Consider the following 18,066-nt stretch of genomic DNA (forward strand, 5'->3'; position numbering starts at 1 on the left):
AAAACCATATATTTTTCTTAGATATTCTACTAATAAAAGTGCTTTTAAATGTTTTGATCTATCAACCAAAATAATTTTAATCTTTTGCCATGTTGATTTTATAAAATCTATTTTTTCTTATAAATCACTTGACTTTCTTTTACCTAAAATAACTTTCAATAAATTATTGATTAGGTCCTCAAAATTCATGAGCTATCTCATATTATTATTCCATTCATGTTGAAATATCAACCCCACCCATCAATCCAAATAATTGATCCACTCAGAATCTATCAAGTCCTTCCTTAAAAGGTGCATAATAAATAACAAATTGCCTTATTCATCTAGCTATCTCATGAGAGTATCACACGTTAAGAGAATTCATAATAAGATTTAGTTTCATTGTCCTTTATTTTAAATTTTTTTCTAACTAAATCAATTCATATAATGGTTGCTAGATCCAAAAATTAAGTTTTTAAACTAAAGAAATATTTTTTTTATTTTCGTAAAACATCCCCAAAATTTTATTTTTGAACCTTCTACTATTAATCTAAGTCTTAAAATTTTTTGAATGGTGAGTAATAATATCTAAAGAATATAATATTTTATTATAAAATGATGCATGGGGTTTAATCTCATCTCATCGAGCCAAAATCTTATAAAGTGTAAATTAATATGTATACAGCAAGACTTATTACAAAAGAATTTCATCAATGTACATTGAGTACCATGACACTTTCAACCCAAATGTAAAGCCAACAATAATTTGTATTATTTTATATCTTACTTTATCTAATAATTGGAGATTTTGATAGTGGGACATGAATAATATATTTTTTTTCATGTTCATATTTTTTATGATGTATTTATGAGATAACATCTAAACATTATTGATCATAATTTTCCTTAACATATTCGTAAGTTGCGCAAGACTCTTTATGATCTTAAGTAGGTCCCTCGTACTTGGTATCATGAATTTTGAGCATATCTAATTTTTGTTAAATTTTATAATTCTCGATCTGATAATTTATTATTCATTTATTCTTATGAGAGTATAATTATATTTTTACTAATTTATGTGGGTGACTTAATTATGATAATAATATAATAATGATTAATTAATTTATTCAATGGCTTGGAAATAAGTTTTTAATTAAAGATCTTGGTTCCTTTAGTCATTTTCTTATTGTTCAAGTTATCCACATGACAAATAGTCTATTTTTTTCTCAACAAAAATATATTCATTATCTTCTTGATCCCATCAAAATGATTGAAGCTAATACTATTATTATGTCAATCTTTACAAGTATTCTTTTTATCTTATCTGATAATGTAATTGTTAGTGACACGATTGAGTATCATCAAGTTGTATGTCATTATCTCAATTTATGCACAAGCATACTTCCAATCATGGACAACCCGTCTTCTTTGGTATTTAAAGGATACTATTGATCATAGTTTATTTCTTTAAAATGACTCTCCTATGTTATTCTATATATTTTTCAAATATCAGACAAGTAATAAGGATGACAAGATATCTACTAATACTTATACCATATTTCATAGTCATAATCTATTTTTTCTGGAGTTCCAATAGACAACGTTATATTGTAAGATCTTTTAGTGAAATTAAACATCCAGCGGTTACTTCTAAAATTGTTGAACTTTGTCTGATTCAATTATTACTTAAACTATTTATTACATTATTTGATCATTTATCTATATATTATTATTATGATAATATCATAGCAATATATCTATGTATTAATTTTATATTTTACTCTTAAATGAAGTATATAACTATTTATTTTTATTTTGTTTGTGACAAAATTCAAAATGATCAACTAGATGTTTTTTATGTCTTATCTTCTAACAAATTGTACTAAGCTTTTGTCTTGCTAATAATTCTTTCTACTTCGAACGATATATTCCGGGCATCATCGTGCGAGTGCATATTATTATTATGAAATAATTTAACTATATATATATATATATGTATATATACATATATATATATATATACATATACATATACATATACATATATATACATACATATATATATATATATATACATATATATGTATATATATATACATATATATGTATATATATATATATATATATACATATATATGTATATGTATATATATATACTATCAATAAAAATTCAAACTAGTTATTTGTTTAACTCGCCGTTACATCGTTTTAACGGCGGAAGGTAATAAGTCGATAACAAGGAGACTCGTTTGTTATTTTGATACCCGACCCACTTTCGCATCCTTCGCTTGCCCACTTGTGACCCCCTTCGTCACGAAGCCGCGGCGCTCCTTCCTCTTCGTCTGCTTTTCCCATTACAACCTCGAACCCTTGACGCGATCATAAGCAGGCTTGCAGGTAATACTAGTAGTAGGTGATGGTGTTTGGTAGTAGTAGTAATCCGTAGGCAAATCTCGTTTCACAAGAAAATTCTCTTTTCATAGGTTAGTTCATTTCTTTGGGCCAATCATTTGGGACTTTGTGTTTGCCTTCAAGATGTATGACAAAATGTCTTCAGTTTTGGAAGATGCTTTTAGTGTAGTCCGCGATTGGTGCTTATGAACTGTTTGATGGAATGACTGAAAGTAACTTAATTCATCAATCTGATCTACAAGCTTGGTGAATTTGGTGGTGTATTTTTTTTTCGATATTCTGCGTGTAATTTATGACTTGTGCCTTTTAGCATATGGCATTTGGTGCTTTTTGGTTAGAAGTATTGACTATCTTTGCATTTATGAGTAAAGAAAATATAAAAGTAGGAAATTGTGCTGCATGCCTTTCTGCGTTAATGGATATGTTCACCATCTCTTTAGTATCTCTGCAGCTCAGATATGAAGGTGGGTTTATTGAAGTGGGAAGTTCTTAAACATCTAAAGGGAGGTTTAGGGAAACCGATGTTTCTACTAGGTAATCTTACCCCAAGTCGAATCACATTTTGCATTCTTCATTTGTATGTTTCAACATATACTGGTGATAGTTACTATTCATTACAATTATTTTTCCTACCCCATGAAACTTATTATTAGTTGTGCTCTAGTTTGAACTGCATGGTTCAAGCACTTGATAAAGAAACTGTCACAAGAATACTTGCACACATATTTTGTGTTCGAGAAGCAGACTTGTAAATTTTTTATTTTCAAACATACAGGCTTCTATCGAGGTTCTCAGGCATGTTTATCGACTATGCCATTTGATGAGTACAAAGAGAAGAATGGAATCGAGGATGACAATTTTATTGATGACAAGAAAGAATTGGAACCACAAGGTGTAGACCCCAGAAAGGGCTGGGGCTTCAGAGGTGTACATAAGGTATCATCGTCAATTTTAAACCTCCCAATTTGTACAACTTCTGCAATGTGTTGCTGGTCTATCCTTTTTTTCTTTAATTGTTTATATGTTTACATGTATGTTTCACCATGTAGGCGATTATTTGCGGAAAAATTGGTCAGGCTCCTGTGCAGAAAATATTAAGGAATGGCAAGACTGTGACCATATTCACTGTTGGAACAGGAGGTATGTACGACCAAAGAATTACTGGAGCTGAGCATTTGCCAAGACCAGCTCAGTGGCACCGGATTGCTGTTCATAATGAATGGCTTGGAGCATATTCTGTCCAACAGTTAGAGAAGAAGTATGCAATCTTTTATTCTTTTAACCTAAACAATTCCATTCTTTTGCGAGACAAATTTTCTTGTGGCATTTTCTTGAATGTGGACGTGTTTTCATGCTTCCCAGTTTGTATTGTAATGTTGTTCTTTAGTTTCTAATAGTGGTATCTGTATTTTGGTTCTCTGTTTCAGCTCTGCTGTTTTTATTGAGGGGGATATTGAAACCAGAGTCTACAATGACAGCATCACTGGCCAGGTGAAAAATATACCTGAAATTTGTGTGCGCCATGACGGTATGCCAATCATCTCAATTTTCTTGTTTGCTTGATGCAGCTATTTCATTTTTCTAACTTAGGTTTGTCAGAATGTGAACTTACTAAACGATTGTTTGGATTTCATGAAGAAACAATGCACTCAGTAGATTCTGTGTGACCCACAATATCAGATGAAGTTCAACTATCACATGAGATCATAGTCCAACTGGTTATACACTATCTTGTATACATACAATCAGTATTATTTCATATAAAAATATAATTCCTTAGAGAAGTTTTTCAGGTATCAGTAGTACCTGAATTTAAACATTTGATAAAAGCAACTCAGTAAAGAATTTAAACATTTCAAGTAATAAAGCACATTGCTTCATCTTAAGCACTGGAGAATTAATGTGTTTAATATTTGTTTGTTGAATAAAGTTCTTGATGCATTTAAGTTCATCGTTTACATTGTCATAATATTTAATTTGCTTTGAAAGAATTCCACATCTTCATTCCTTTAAGTATGTGCTTGCTATCTTAGATTTGTTTGACAAATTGATTGTTGACTTTAAACAAGTTATATATTGTAGACTGTTGACTTTAAGTATATGCTGTGGTTTTTACGTGAGTAGTTCAGTATTCTTGTCTCAAAAGTTGAAACCACCGACGGATTGGGGCCCAAATCCAATTGGTTGATCCAATTTGTGAGTTAATCCACTGATACTATTTTTTTTACCAAACCAAAACAATGGAAGACAGTGATGAAATGGGAGTTAACACACACAGGATGGGTTTTAGAGCCTCCTTTCAGCCATTAGGTATATATACTTCTCATGAACTAAGAAATTGTTTCTTTGTAAGCATTTTGAAATGATGTAAGGATTTGTGGCATGAGGAGAACCACCATGTATGGTGGTCTGCGTGTAGGTAAATATCATACATTTTCAGTCATATTTGCAAGTATCTGTTAATTTGTATTTTCCTCTTTTTTCTAGGAATAGGCTGTTTGTTGATTTTCATTTTCTCCTTTAATTTGTCAGTTGGTGGTGGACAGTTTGTGAACATTTCATATAGTTTTCTAGCTATTACTATATGTTTATTTTTTCATAGATTGTTTCTAATTAATGTGTATACATGTTTGGTTTCTACAGTAACCAATACTAGTGATGCATTTTGTTTGTAGGAAAGGTTCGCTTGATTAAGTCTGGGGATAATGCTGCCAGCATGTCTTTGAAAGGACTGTAAGTTAACCTCAATCTGTTCCTTGCCTTTGTTTGGAAAAGTTAGTGTTTTGCCTCTCTTTGTATTGATATTCCACTGCACAGGAACTATCTTTTCTGAACTTGTTGTGGGTATAAATTAGTTGGGAGGTAAATTATGTTATTTTGTTGGGGCATAACCAAATTGAATGAACATGTAATTTCTGAGTGTATCATATGGAGATTTGTGTAAAGGCATCAGATGATGTTGCTAATCTTTTTTCATTTTTGTTTTTTGAACAACATAATAACCATTATGGTCCCATGATTTGAATCCACTCCTGAATAAGTCCTTTATTTAGTCTCTTTATAGAATGCTTTATTAGAATCCTATTGTTAGGTGCATTAATGATCTCTGCACGCAGGGAAAAGGTTAAGTCATGAAAAAGAAGGGTTGCTTTTTATTGGGTATTGGTTCTTTTAAGAATTTTCGTAAAATGTTGATCCGAAAATGTTCCAAAAGCTCACGATTACAAGGATCCTATTGTTGGGTGCATTAGTGATCTTTGCACGCAGGAAAAAGGATAAGTCGTGAAAAAGAAGGGTTGCTTTTTATTGGGTATTGATTCTTTTAAGAATTTTCATAAAACGTTGATCCGAAAATGTTCCAAAAGCTCATGATAACTTCAAAACGGTGTAGATTTATTGCTGTTTTCCTTCCACTAAATTTCATTAACTAATTGTTGAAGTTGTATCTTTGGTTGCAGGGGATGATGAATCGTTTTGAACATTTATGGTGGTTTACCTGCTTGTAGCTTCAGATCAAGTATCTGTCAGTCATACCATAGCGGGTACACTTGTTGCAATGATCATCAAATTTTATGATCTATAACTTCTCTTGTTGTTTACTTCACTGCTAAGAAGAATTGCTGAGTTGTGTTTCTTGATCACCTCCGTACACTAAAATGCTGTAGAAATTTGAAGTTTCCATTTGACATCTTCAATATGGATATTGAAACCTTCTGCAACCAGTCTTTATAAGTTACTCTTTTTGTTTTCAGCATGCAGAATCATTTACATCCTTGAAACGATCAAACCCCAAATAAATCATATTGAAGAGAGGAGAAAATTGATCACATTAGACTTCACTATTTTTGTTATTTTGTCTTCTCAACATAGTAGGGGATTTTTCTTATTAGTTAGATATAGTCCTGGAAATGTGTACCCGTTATGTATTAATTGATCTCAAATCATATTTCAATATATTTAAAAGTGATAAACCTACTTATATCAATCTAATAAAAATGTGTTTATCTTGTTTCGGAGAATTTTATCAGTGCACTTGGATGGTGGAAGCACGCGGGTCGGATCAAGACTTCAAAGATCCAACATCCGCAAGCCAGCCTTCTTCATTACTCTTTGCTCGAAGCGGGTCAAAAATCCCTAGATCCAACATCCAGAACATGACCATAATGCCCTTCTTCTTCTTCTTCGTCGTCGTCGTCGTCGTCTTCCTCTTCCAATGTATATATAAAACGACCCCGCGCGATGGCCATTTCGATCTGTTCCTTCCTCGTCCCAGATCACCCTCCGCGAGGGGTCGAATTACGGGAGATGGACCCGCTGTCGGTGCTGCGGGAGTACGCGATCCGGGGAGAGCTGGACCGTGTGGTCCGATCGGACGACGAGCTCCGGTTCGGCTCCGACTACGCCTTCCCCTGCTCCGCCGTCACCGGGTACCGCTCCAAGCAAGGTGGTTTCTACACCCTCGACGCCCTGCTCTTCTTCGCCCGCCACCACCACCTTAAGCACACCGAGTATCTCCAATCCGCCCGCCAACACCGCGTCCCCACCGTCACCTTCCCGGACCGCAAGCCAATCCTCGACTACCTCCTCGGCCGCACCGCCTCCTCTGACGCCGTCTCCCTCCTCCCCCCTCCCTCCTCCGCCGTCGAGGAGTATCGCCCGGACGAATCCTCCCTCCCCGTCGACGAACCGCCATCCGCCGCCGCCACAGAGACCTTGGCAGATGTCCCCCCCGCTGCCGCCGCGACCGCCGTCGACTACGTCGCCATGATCCGCTCCATGGAGCGGCCCCTCAAAGATCGTGAGTCCCTTCTCGAGTGCCGCAACCGCGACTTCCACGCGGTGCTCCTGGCGTCCACCAAGCGCGAGGAGGAGCGGCAGCGCCTCGAGTCCCAGCAGCGAAAGGACGGCCTCGTCGCCAAGACCCGCCTCATCAGCTCCGACGATCACCACCGGCCCGTCGTCTCCGCGTACGGAGGCGGTGGCAGCGGAGACGATGCAGCAGGCGCCGCCGCGCCCAAGCCCAAGATGCACCTCAAGGGAAGCAAGATCGGGGAGGGGGTGCCCATCATCATGGTGCCCAGCGCGTTCCAGACCCTGATCACCATATACAACGTCAAGGAGTTCTTGGAGGACGGGGTGTTTGTGCCGAGCGATGTGAAGGTGAAGGCGGTGCGGGGGCCAAAGCCCGATTGTGTGACAGTGCAGAAGAAACTCAGCCGGGATCGCGTGGTGGCCGCCTATGAGGTGAGGGATAAGCCATCCGCGTTCAAGCCCGAGGACTGGGACCGTGTCGTGGCCGTGTTCGTACTTGGGAAGGAGTGGCAGTTCAAGGATTGGCCCTTCAAAAACCATATTGAGATCTTCAATAAGAGTGAGTCCCATGCAGATCAACTGTTTGTTTGTTTGTCTCCTCGTTTACAATTATGATAGGATGTTGCATGCTCTTTTACCTCTACAAATATCTTGCTCATGGGGTTCAAAGTCTGATTTCTTCATAATATAGCATGCTAAGTTGCTTCTCGACTTTCATTAGCCAAGTTTGTCTTTTGCATAAATATATATCATAAATGTGTTCTCTTTCTTTTGAAACCTAGAAGGTTTCTATAATTCACCATTGCTTTTCACAATGCATCCATATGGATGAGTTGTCATGCATGCACTGTATAAAATGAATCCTCTCCTTGCTGATTTATATTTCAAATATTTTAATGCTTCAGTTTATAAGAGTTAGTGGTGTATTCTAATTCCTATTCTTTGTGATAAGCCATTGCATTACATTATTTGGTTCTGCTAACTTAGTTTGGCAAAAGACACATGATTAAGGGGAAAAGGAACGATCATAGTTATAGGTATCACACATTTGATTGTATGCTAAAATAAGAATGTACAACACCATATCAAGCAACTCATATCAGCAACACATCACAATGTTCTATGTATTTCTCATGTTGATAATCTCTGCTGTATTTTACTGTAGAGCAATTCAAACAGAGGATAAGCTCAAGAGTCAATAGAGGATGATACTTCTGTTGGTGACAAACATTAAGAAAATGTATCAGTAGAGATTAAGCTCAATATCTTCTACTTTTCTCTACTGTTGTTTTCAGTGTTCATCTCTTAAATCTTGACAATGCATTATATAACATTGTTTAGCTCATATGATATCACTTCTATCGCTCTTTATTAATAACCACACTGCTTCTATGTTCCTTAACTTAGCGACCTTATGGATAATTCTTTACGATACGATGAAAAGGGCGCACTTACTATTTTTACAGTTATCGGGTTTTACGTGCGTTTTGAGGATGATAGCGTGGAATCTGCAAAAATAGTGAAACAGTGGAATGTAAAGATTATATCAGTGAGTTAACCTCATAGCCTCTTTTGAGTGTTGTAGTTAGCATGTTTGTGTTTTTACATTTGGTTTTTCATGCAACTTCTGCTTTTGTTTTGTTCTGTTTTTGTTTTTGCAGATTAGCAAACATAAAAGACATCAGGACAGGGCGGCTGCTCTGGAGGTGTGGGATCGGCTCGAAGAGTTCACGCGGTCACGGTCGCATGCTTGAAGTGCTTAACGAGTTCGATGTGTGTGTGTGTGTGTTTTTTTTTTTTTTGGTTTGTTACTGGATTTAAGATCCTCATCCTTCTGCTTAAAGACTTAAATCTCAGTGCCTGAAACAGTGCTGCTGCAGATGTTGTTAAGCTGCTTATATTTGTCCGGTACAACAATCAAGGATCGGTTTATGCAATTTTACCTTTCAGTTTCTTGTATTCATCCTGTTGAACATGTCTGTTCGTCTGATATGAGCTTGTTGATGTGAATTGACATTGATCACGCATGGAAGGAAGGAATGCAAAGATGATTGCTACAGTAAACGGGCCGTTTGGGTGGTTGACGCAAATCGTGGCCCGTGAGAGAGGTATGGGCCCCACGCAAACGTTGCTCTCCGTCCGTTCGTTATTGATCAGATGGTTGAGATCCCTCTTTCTTCTTTATGCGGTATCAGAAACGGACACTGACAAGCTAACGAATGGTGTAGATCGCACTACGGAGAACTGGCACGCATCTCCACGCCTCCCACGGCACCCTATAAGTTGGTCGGTGGCGGTGCCCCCCAGCAACATCGTTCGACAGCTCTTCTTTTGAACGAGATCGAGAATGAAGCCCGCGCTCCTGTACGTCGTGATCCTCCTCCTCCTCCTCCGCCTGCAGCCGCAGCCCGTCGCCAACGGTTGCTGCGATGCCTTCTGCGCCGTGCTCTGCCGAGGTTTCGCCTGTCTCTCTCCTCTCTTTTGTTCTTTTCGTACTTGCTTCTCTGCCCCTGGATTAGTTCTTGGTGTTCTTTTGATTCTCGGGTTTTAGGTTGTTGGATCCATTTCCTTAGTCGATTAATATACTTCTCCACTGATTCATTCTTGCTGTTCCTTTGCTCGATCTTGATTCTTGGTTGCTAGTTTCTTCCCTTCGGTTGCTTCTCCGCGTTAGGATCCTCCTGACTTGGTTCGTTCTTGGTGTTCTTTCGGCTGGTCTTGATCCATGGGTGTTAACCTATTTATCGATTTCCTTGGTCGCTTAACCTACTTATCAATTGATTCATTCTTTGTGTTCCTTTGCTCGACCTTGATTCTAGACAGGTGCTAGTTCCTTATCTTTAGTTGCTTCTTTGCGGATGGATCCTATTTACTTGGTGTTCTTCAGAAGGATCCCGTTTCTTTGGATGATGGTTTTGTCGCGTCTTAGCGTTTGCTAAACCGATGCCTTACCGAAGAAAAGGAATCCATCTTATTTGTTTTCATGCTCCAACTTCTCAGTGGTTTGCTTTCAACTGATCTCGTGCCGCCTTCTGGTTCGGTGAATCCAGATATTTCGATCTTGAATTCTAGTCAGTAACTTTATGAATTCCGTTTCACAACTGACCGAGCTATGAATTATAATTACTATGTGTCTACTCTTCTTCCAGGGACTGATCTGTCTGCTGCCATTACCAGCACCACCACCGTTACAACCACCAATATAACTACCACTAACAGAACCACTACTACCACCACCATAACCACCATCGAGATGCCTCAGCGGCTCATTCCTAACGGGAGTAATGGCACTCCTGTTTATCCTGCAGCAGCAGGTACTTATAATTGATCTATTTTATCGACTGATCATCATATGCTATGCTCTGTTCCTTAACCTAAGTCGCCCTATGTACAAGGCACTCCGTCCGTCACCAACGTCTTCCCAGTCTCATTGCCTGCCGAGAGCGGACTCCCCGCTCCCGACCCTGATACTCGTAAGTGTTTCCATTTACATGAATCTACGACAACGACGATGACGATGACACGTGTGGCTTCTTTGGGTTGCAGGCCCTACTCCGCTTGCCACCGAGAAATCCTCGCCGCTGCCTCTTCCGTGTTCGTCCATTCCAACGAGTTCCCTCGCCACCACCAAGGAATCCTCGCCGTTGCCACCACCGGGTAGGTCCATTCAAAGGGAGTTCCTGAAGGATGTGCGGCGTTATCTGAACGCCACGAGTTGCCGCAAGTTAGATCAATCTTTCGTGATCTTAATCGTAGACCCCAAATATTTTCTCGGCTTTTAATTCCTCCTTCCCCAATTGTTAGCTCGCGAACTTTGGCCAACTCTCTCTGGCCCAATGCATACGATTGATGGGGTATACGTATGTCGGACGCTGTTGTCTGATCTGTTCTTTTGTCGAGTGTGATCCCATGGCCTGTGGGTGCATAAAGTTGCTTCATATAAAGCCATCTCATGCATGTATCTTCCGTTGGTTTTCCCTTTGTAACACGGTTGGTCATAATTTGCAGCTTTTGCACTTTGGGCTGTCTCTCTCTCTGCACCTTCATTTTGTTTAATGCTTCCTATCTTTCTAACTAAAAAGAATTGTGCCCTAACCGTACCATCAATTATGTTCTTAAGCTTTAGATTATGTCGCCATAGACTTTTCCACCCTACATTATATAGATACCTCACAATCCATTTACAGCGGCTGAAGAAGTAGAAGCTCCCCAGCTCTCTTGATCGCTGTGTTCATAGCAAGTATAGCGACCACCTCGGCTGTCATTGTTCTCAGCACACATTGCGAGTTTTCTCTGATCCTCACCCAATAACTGGAAGATTGTCGAGCAAATCGCATCAAATGCGATCCCGAGTGCTCCTCTCCGTCGCCGTCAATGGAGATCCGTGCATGACTCAGTTGGAAGCTATGGTTTGGTCCTTGGAATGACAATACACTGCAGCATCGCGGGAAAATTCTAAACTGTGTGTGTTGTTGGGGTTCTAAAGTGGCGAAGCCAGTGGGTTAGCTGCAAGAAAAGAAAATAAGCTCTAAGCTATATTTGGAAGAATCCACCATAACAGTTGTAGGAAATAGAAGGCAAATGTTTGCACAAAAATATTATGATGGTTGTGGAGATGGAAAAGCACGTGACGAAACAGAAGGCTCCCCAGAACCCGAATATATCTGAGAGCAACAACAACAAATTTTGATTGTGAGATTCCGTAAATAGGTTATCGCAAAAGCAAAAGGAGAGGAGCAATTCGCAAAGTAGCCAGCGGAAATTTCACCTGGAAAGAAGAAGATGAGAGCCACCGCCAACCAGATCGGGAGGGTGCAGCGACTCCTCGTGCATCTTTGATGGATTCATGCCAGGCGTACTCCGTAGCTCCGTGCTTGTCCACGATCTTGATGACGAAGTTGGGTGGAGGGAGCAACCAGCAGTCTGGATCGGATTTCCACGATACACTTGTCGTGGTGGTAACACCAGCCCATCATGGATCGGTAGCCGAATGCGAGCCCCTTTCCACTTCGTGGAGAGTGGCAATGTCATCGACGTAGTAGAGAGAGGGACCAATTTCCTTGTCTTTAAACTTAATACTAAAATGTATCTTTATCGATGATTGAAAAGAAAAAATATTGAAAATACATAGTATATGATATCTCAAGATGTTATTTTTAATGAATTTTTTTTCTTATTATCCTCCGTAAATGGTTTATTTTAAAAATATCAATCACAACGATAGAAGTGATATATATTCAAAACCTATGATTGAGTTTCTTTTATCATCTTTTTCTTATCTGTATCTACTTTTATTATTTCTTCATCATTAATAGTCAAACAAAGTGATAGGAAAAAATAATAATGTTTATGAAGAGAAAATTAAAATATTAAGAAAATTAAAAAATAATAATTATTAAGCCATCACCTTATAGAGATGAAAACAATGTAAGTATATATCATTATTTTTTTTCCGAACCAATTGATATGCTTACTATTTTTTATGAAGCTAAAGATGTAAAAAAATGAAAGAATCTCATAGGTAAAGAAATAAAAGCCCTTTATAAAAATAAATTTTGAAATCTTGTGCTAAATATACAAATATAGATTTGACTACTTGCAAATAGTTCTATAAAGTGAAACAAAAGTAAGATGAAAATATAAATTATTATAAAACAAGACTTGTTGCATAAAAAATTTCTCATAAATATGAAGAAGATTATGATGAAATCTTTAGTCCTATAGCCAAGATAATATATATCATAATAGTGATTACTTTAATAGCTAATTTTAGATGAAAGTTTTAGCAACTAAGAATGTCTTCCTATATGATGAATTTGGCAAAGATATTTATATGAACAACCAATAAGGTATATTTTTATTAAAAAAATCATATTATGTTTGTGAGCTCAAAAATATCCTCTGTGTTAAAACAAGCTCCCACAACATGGTATGAAAAAATTACTTAATACATATATTTATGTGATTATTTTTCTTCTTATTTAGATCCTAGCTTATTTATTAAAAAGCAAGAAAGCTAACATGCTATTTGTTATGGTAAATAACTTTTTTATTATGCTTCGGGGCCGACGCGGCTCGTTCAGGGGTCCGAATGGCGGGGATCTTGCGTGGCGTGCCTCGGGTCCTTCAGGTGGCCGACCGCGGTGATCTGGATGTCCCGTCAGGGGGAGAGCTCTGCCGCAGCGTCGGGGAAGAGGCAACCTCGTCTCGCACCTGCACACTGGTCGGGTCGGAGGCTCGGCCCGACCCCTCCGATGATCAAGTTAGCGACATGGAGAGGGTGATGGAAGAGGGAGTGCTTCTGTGTGAGTTGTGTGCCTCCCCTATTCATTTAGAACTCTGGGGTATTTATAGATGAGTTTGATGTTACCTGATGTGGCTGCTTGCAGGGGCAGGACGGTACCTCTCGTGGCGTCTCACATTGCCACTGGGGTTGCGTGGAGAACCGGGATGTCGTAGGGTATGAGCACGCCTCGGTCGATGTGCTCCTTTGCCTCGGTCGAGCGCACGGAGTCAAATGCTGAGGTTGTTGGCTGAGAGCTGGTGACGTTGGCGCACATCAAGTCGGCATTAATGCTTGCTTCCTCGGGCAGTGCGTCCACCTGGCGTGGCTGACGTCGTGGCGCGTCACGTCGCCATTTTTACCCTTATCATATTCCCACCCCCCCGAAAGGAGCTATGCATCGGTTGTCACGCAAGGGGAGTCCGATGCATGGCTTTTGTCTTCAAGTGGGCTGGCCGTACGGACGCAGTTTCGGGGAGAATGGAGCCAAGGGGCCGAGGAGCACGACGCAGGCGGGCTAGCCGCGCAGGTGTGTCATGGGTGGGGTAAAGCCGAAGAGCCGAGGAGCACGATGCAGGCGGGTTGGTCGCGCAGGTGTGTCCCGGGTGGCGTTAAGCCGAAGAGCCGAGGAGCACGACGCAGGCAGGCTGGCCGCGCAGGCGTGGTCTCGGGTGGTGTAAAGCCGAAGAGCCGAGGAGCAGACGCAGGCGGGCTGGCCGCGCAGGCGTGGTCTCGGGTGGCGTAAAGCCGAAGAGTCGAGGAGCACGATGCAGGCGGGCTGGCCGCGCAGGTGTGTCCCGGGTGGCGTTAAGCCGAAGAACCGAGGAGCACGACGCAGGCGGGCTGGCCGCGCTGAGGTGGGCTCGGCCGTCTATGGCAGAGGGATATGGCAAAAAGCCGGGGGACTCGATTCAGGCGGGCAGACTGCGCTGAGGTGCATCTCGGCGGTGCGGCTAAGGGACACCGCTCAGGCGGGCAGACCGCGCTGAGGTGAACTCGGGAGCGTATGGCCGAGAAGCTCGGCGCAGATAGGCTGCGGCCGAGGGACGTGACCCAGGTGGGCAAGCCGCCCTGAGATGGACTTGGTAGTGAATATGGCCGAGGAGCTCGACGCAGGCAGGCTGGCCGTGCAGGCGTGTCTCGGGGAGTATGGAGCCGAGGGGCACGTAGCAGGCGGGCTGGCCGCGCTGGTGTGTCTCGGGAAAACGGAGCCAAGGAGCACGACGCAGGCAGGCTGGTCGCGCAGGTGTGTCTCGGGGATGATGGGAGCGAGGAGCACGACGCAGGCGGGCAGGCCGCGCAGGTGTGGTCTCGGGCATCATGATACCGAGGAGCACGACGCAGACGAGCAGACCGCGCAGGCGTGGTCGCGAGGGCCATGCGGTCGAGTAGCACGACGCAGGCGGGCAAGACGCGCGGACGTGGTCTCGGGCACCATGCGACCGAGCAGCACGACTCAGGCGGACAGGCCGCACCGAGGTGGATCTCGGCAGTGTGTGGCCGAGGTGCTCGGCGCAGGCAGGCTGCGACCGAGGAGCTCTCGGGCAGGATGTGGCCGAGGAGCTACTTAGGCGTGCAAGCCGCGTAGAGGAAGTCTCGGGCAGGCTGTGGCCGAGGAGCTACTTAGGCGGGCAGGCCGCGCAAAGGTCTCGGACCGGCTATCGACCCTCGGCAGTCGGCCCTCGGCCTTCGGATCCCTCGTCATTCAGGCCCTCCTTCTAGCGCCAATCTGTTATGGTAAATAACTTTTTTAGCCGTGGCCTCGGGGCCGACGCGACTCGTTCAGGGGTTCGAATGGTGAGGATCTTGCGTGGTGTGCCTCGGGTCCTTCAGGTGGCAATCCGCGGTGATCTGGATGTCCCGTCAGGGGGAGAGCTCTGCCGCAGCGTCGGGGAAGAGGCAACCTCGTCTCGCACCTGCACATTGGTCGGGTCGGAGGCTCTGCCCGACCCCTCCGACGATCAAGTTAGCGACGTGGAGAGGGTGGTTGAAGAGGGAGTCCTTCTGTGTGAGTTGTGTGCCTCCCCTGTTCGGTTAGAACTCTGGGGTATTTATAGATGAGTTTGATGTTACTTGATGTGGCTGCTTGCAGGGGCAGGACAGTACCTCTCGTGGCGTCTGATATCGCCACTGGGGTTACGTGGAGAACCGGGCTGCCGTAGGGTATGAGCACGCCTCGGTCGACGTGCTCCTTTGCCTCGGTCGAGCGCACGGAGTCAAATGCTGAGGTTGTTGGCTGAGAGCTGGTGACGTTGGCGCACATCAAGTCGGCATTAATGCTTGCTTCCTCGGGCAGTGCGTCCACCTGGCGTGGCTGACGTCGTGGCGCGTCACGTCGCCATTTTTACCCTTATCATATTCCCCCCCCCCGAAAGGAGCTATGCATCGGTTGTCACGCAAGGGGAGTCCGATGCATGGCTTCTGTCTTCAGGTGGGCTGGCCGTACGGACGCAGTTTCGGGGAGAATGGAGCCAAGGGGCCGAGGAGCACGACGCAGGCGGGCTAGCCGCGCAGGTGTGTCATGGGTGGCGTAAAGCCGAAGAGCCGAGGAGCACGATGCAGGCGGGTTGGCCGCGCAGGTGTGTCCCGGGTGGCGTTAAGCCAAAGAGCCGTGGAGCACGACGCAGGCGGGCTGGCCGCGCAGGCGTGGTCTCGGGTGGTGTAAAGCCGAAGAGCCTAGGAGCACGACGCGGGCGGGCTGGCCGCGCAGGCGTGGTCTCGGGTGACGTAAAGCCGAAGAGTCGAGGAGCACGATGCAGGCGGGCTGGCCGCGCAGGTGTGTCCCGGGTGGCGTTAAGCCGAAAAACCGAGGAGCACGACGCAGGCGGGCTGGCCGCGCTGAGGTGGGCTCGGCCGTCTATGGCCGAGGGATATGGCAAAAAGCCGGGGGACTCGATTCAGGCGGGCAGACTGCGCTGAGGTGCATCTCGGCGGTGCGGCTAAGGGACACCGCTCAGGCGGGCAGACCGCGCTGAGGTGAACTCGAGAGCGTATGGCCGAGAAGCTCGGCGCAGATAGGCTGCGGCCGAGGGACGTGACCCAGGTGGGCAAGCCGCCCTGAGATGGACTTGGTAGTGAATATGGCCGAGGAGCTCGACGCAGGCAGGCTGGCCGCGCAGGCGTGTCTCGGGGAGTATGTAGCCGAGGGGCACGTAGCAGGCGGGCTGGCCGCGTTGGTGTGTCTCGGGAACACGGAGCCAAGGAGCACGACGCAGGCAGGCTGGTCGCGCAGGTGTGTCTCAGGGATGATGGGAGCGAGGAGCACGACGCAGGCGGGCTGGCCGCGCAGGTGTGGTCTCGGGCATCATGCTGCCGAGGAGCACGACGCAGGCGAGCAGACCGCGCAGGCGTGGTCGCGAGGGCCATGCGGTCGAGTAGCACGACGCAGGCGGGCAGGACGCGCGGACGTGGTCTCGGGCACCATGCGGCCGAGCAGCACGACACAGGCGGACAGGCCGCACCGAGGTGGATCTCGGCAGTGTGTGGCCGAGGTGCTCGGCGCAGGCAGGCTGCGACCGAGGAGCTCTCGGGCAGGATGTGGCCGAGGAGCTACTTAGGCGGGCAAGCCGCGTAGAGGAAGTCTCGGGCAGGCTGTGGCCGAGGAGTTACTTAGGCGGGCAGGTCGCGCAAAGGTCTCGGACCGGCTGTCGACCCTCGGCAGTCGGCCCTCGGCCTTCGGATCCCTCGTCATTCAGGCCCTCCTTCTAGCGCCAATCTGTTATGGTAAATAACTTTTTTAGCCGTGGCCTCGGGGCCGACGCGACTCGTTCAGGGGTTCGAATGGTGAGGATCTTGCGTGGTGTGCCTCGGGTCCTTCAGGTGGCTGACCGCGGTGATCTGGATGTCCCGTCAGGGGGAGAGCTCTGCCGTAGCGTCGGGGAAGAGGCAACCTCGTCTCGCACCTGCACACTGGTCGGGTCGAAGGCTCGGCCCGACCCCTCCGACGATCAAGTTAGCGACGTGGAGAGGGTGGTGGAAGAGGGAGTGCTTCTGTGTGAGTTGTGTGCCTCCCCAGTTCGTTTAGAACTCTGGGGTATTTATAGATGAGTTTGATGTTACTTGATGTGGCTGCTTGCAAGGGCAGGACAGTACCTCTCGTGGCGTCTGATATCGCCACTGGGGTTGCGTGGAGAACTGGGCTACCGTAGGGTATGAGCACTCCTCGGTCGACGTGCTCCTTTGCCTCGGTCGTTCGCACGGAGTCAAATGCTTAGGTTGTTGGCTGAGAGCTGGTGACGTTGGCGCACATAAAGTCGGCATTAATGCTTGCTTCCTCGGGCAGTGCATCCACCTGGCGTGGCTAAGGTCGTGGCGCGTCACGTCGCCATTTTTACCCTTATCATTATTGGTATGAAATTTTATGGTGATCTTTCTCTTCATTTTGAAATAAAAGTCTTTGAGAAGTTTAATATTTTGTTTGGTCTGGGAAGTGATGAATAAAAAAGACAGTATATTTATCTCTCAAATTAGCTATACAAAGAAAATTATTGAAAAGTTTAGAATTAACAAAAGTAAAAAAAAATCTTTTTTACTTGATGGAAATATAAAGCTAAATCATAATGATGATAATATTCTTTCTA

The 18,066-nt window shown here is 44.3% G+C and overlaps 2 protein-coding genes across 5 annotated transcripts; both read left to right on the forward strand.

Moving 5' to 3' along the window:
- The first annotated feature begins 2,210 nt into the window (after positions 1-2,210).
- LOC135582860 (single-stranded DNA-binding protein, mitochondrial-like) lies at positions 2,211-6,127 on the forward strand. Of its 4 annotated transcripts, none has more exons than XM_065166028.1 (7): positions 2,211-2,376; positions 2,832-2,925; positions 3,167-3,327; positions 3,441-3,649; positions 3,819-3,919; positions 5,067-5,124; positions 5,850-6,127. In XM_065166028.1, exons 2-7 carry the CDS (start codon positions 2,850-2,852, stop codon positions 5,854-5,856), a joined length of 612 nt encoding a protein of 203 aa, XP_065022100.1. In that variant the 5' UTR covers positions 2,211-2,376; positions 2,832-2,849; the 3' UTR covers positions 5,857-6,127. The 4 variants fall into 4 exon arrangements, with proteins under 4 accessions (XP_065022100.1, XP_065022102.1, XP_065022099.1 ...); XM_065166030.1 differs by having other exon boundaries at positions 2,212-2,376; positions 2,848-2,925; XM_065166027.1 differs by having other exon boundaries at positions 2,214-2,376; positions 2,843-2,925.
- A 503-nt stretch (positions 6,128-6,630) lies between these two features.
- LOC135648378 (protein CDC73 homolog) lies at positions 6,631-11,231 on the forward strand. The gene is made up of 7 exons (XM_065166026.1): positions 6,631-7,762; positions 8,670-8,752; positions 8,865-9,311; positions 9,432-9,659; positions 10,353-10,517; positions 10,599-10,676; positions 10,750-11,231. The coding sequence occupies exons 1-3, from the start codon at positions 6,631-6,633 to the stop codon at positions 8,955-8,957; spliced, it is 1,308 nt and encodes a 435-aa protein (XP_065022098.1). The 3' UTR covers positions 8,958-9,311; positions 9,432-9,659; positions 10,353-10,517; positions 10,599-10,676; positions 10,750-11,231.
- The last annotated feature ends 6,835 nt before the right edge of the window (positions 11,232-18,066 follow it).

Source organism: Musa acuminata, chromosome BXJ3-9 (assembly GCF_036884655.1).
Source record: "Musa acuminata AAA Group cultivar baxijiao chromosome BXJ3-9, Cavendish_Baxijiao_AAA, whole genome shotgun sequence".
NCBI classification, from domain to species: Eukaryota; Viridiplantae; Streptophyta; class Magnoliopsida; order Zingiberales; family Musaceae; genus Musa; species Musa acuminata.

What these genes read in the sequence shown, in the direction of transcription:
- LOC135582860 (XM_065166028.1), top strand. Translation starts at nt 2,850, where the DNA reads ATGAAGGTGGGTTTATTGAAGTGGGAAGTTCTTAAACATCTAAAGGGA. An exon ending in GCTTCAGAGGTGTACATAAG is followed by an intron (nt 3,328 to 3,440) that starts GTATCATCGTCA and finishes TTCACCATGTAG; the next exon opens with GCGATTATTTGCGGAAAAAT. An exon ending in GTCCAACAGTTAGAGAAGAA is followed by an intron (nt 3,650 to 3,818) that starts GTATGCAATCTT and finishes TCTCTGTTTCAG; the next exon opens with CTCTGCTGTTTTTATTGAGG.
- LOC135648378 (XM_065166026.1), top strand. Translation starts at nt 6,631, where the DNA reads ATGGCCATTTCGATCTGTTCCTTCCTCGTCCCAGATCACCCTCCGCGA. An exon ending in TATTGAGATCTTCAATAAGA is followed by an intron (nt 7,763 to 8,669) that starts GTGAGTCCCATG and finishes CTATTTTTACAG; the next exon opens with TTATCGGGTTTTACGTGCGT. An exon ending in GGAATGTAAAGATTATATCA is followed by an intron (nt 8,753 to 8,864) that starts GTGAGTTAACCT and finishes TTGTTTTTGCAG; the next exon opens with ATTAGCAAACATAAAAGACA.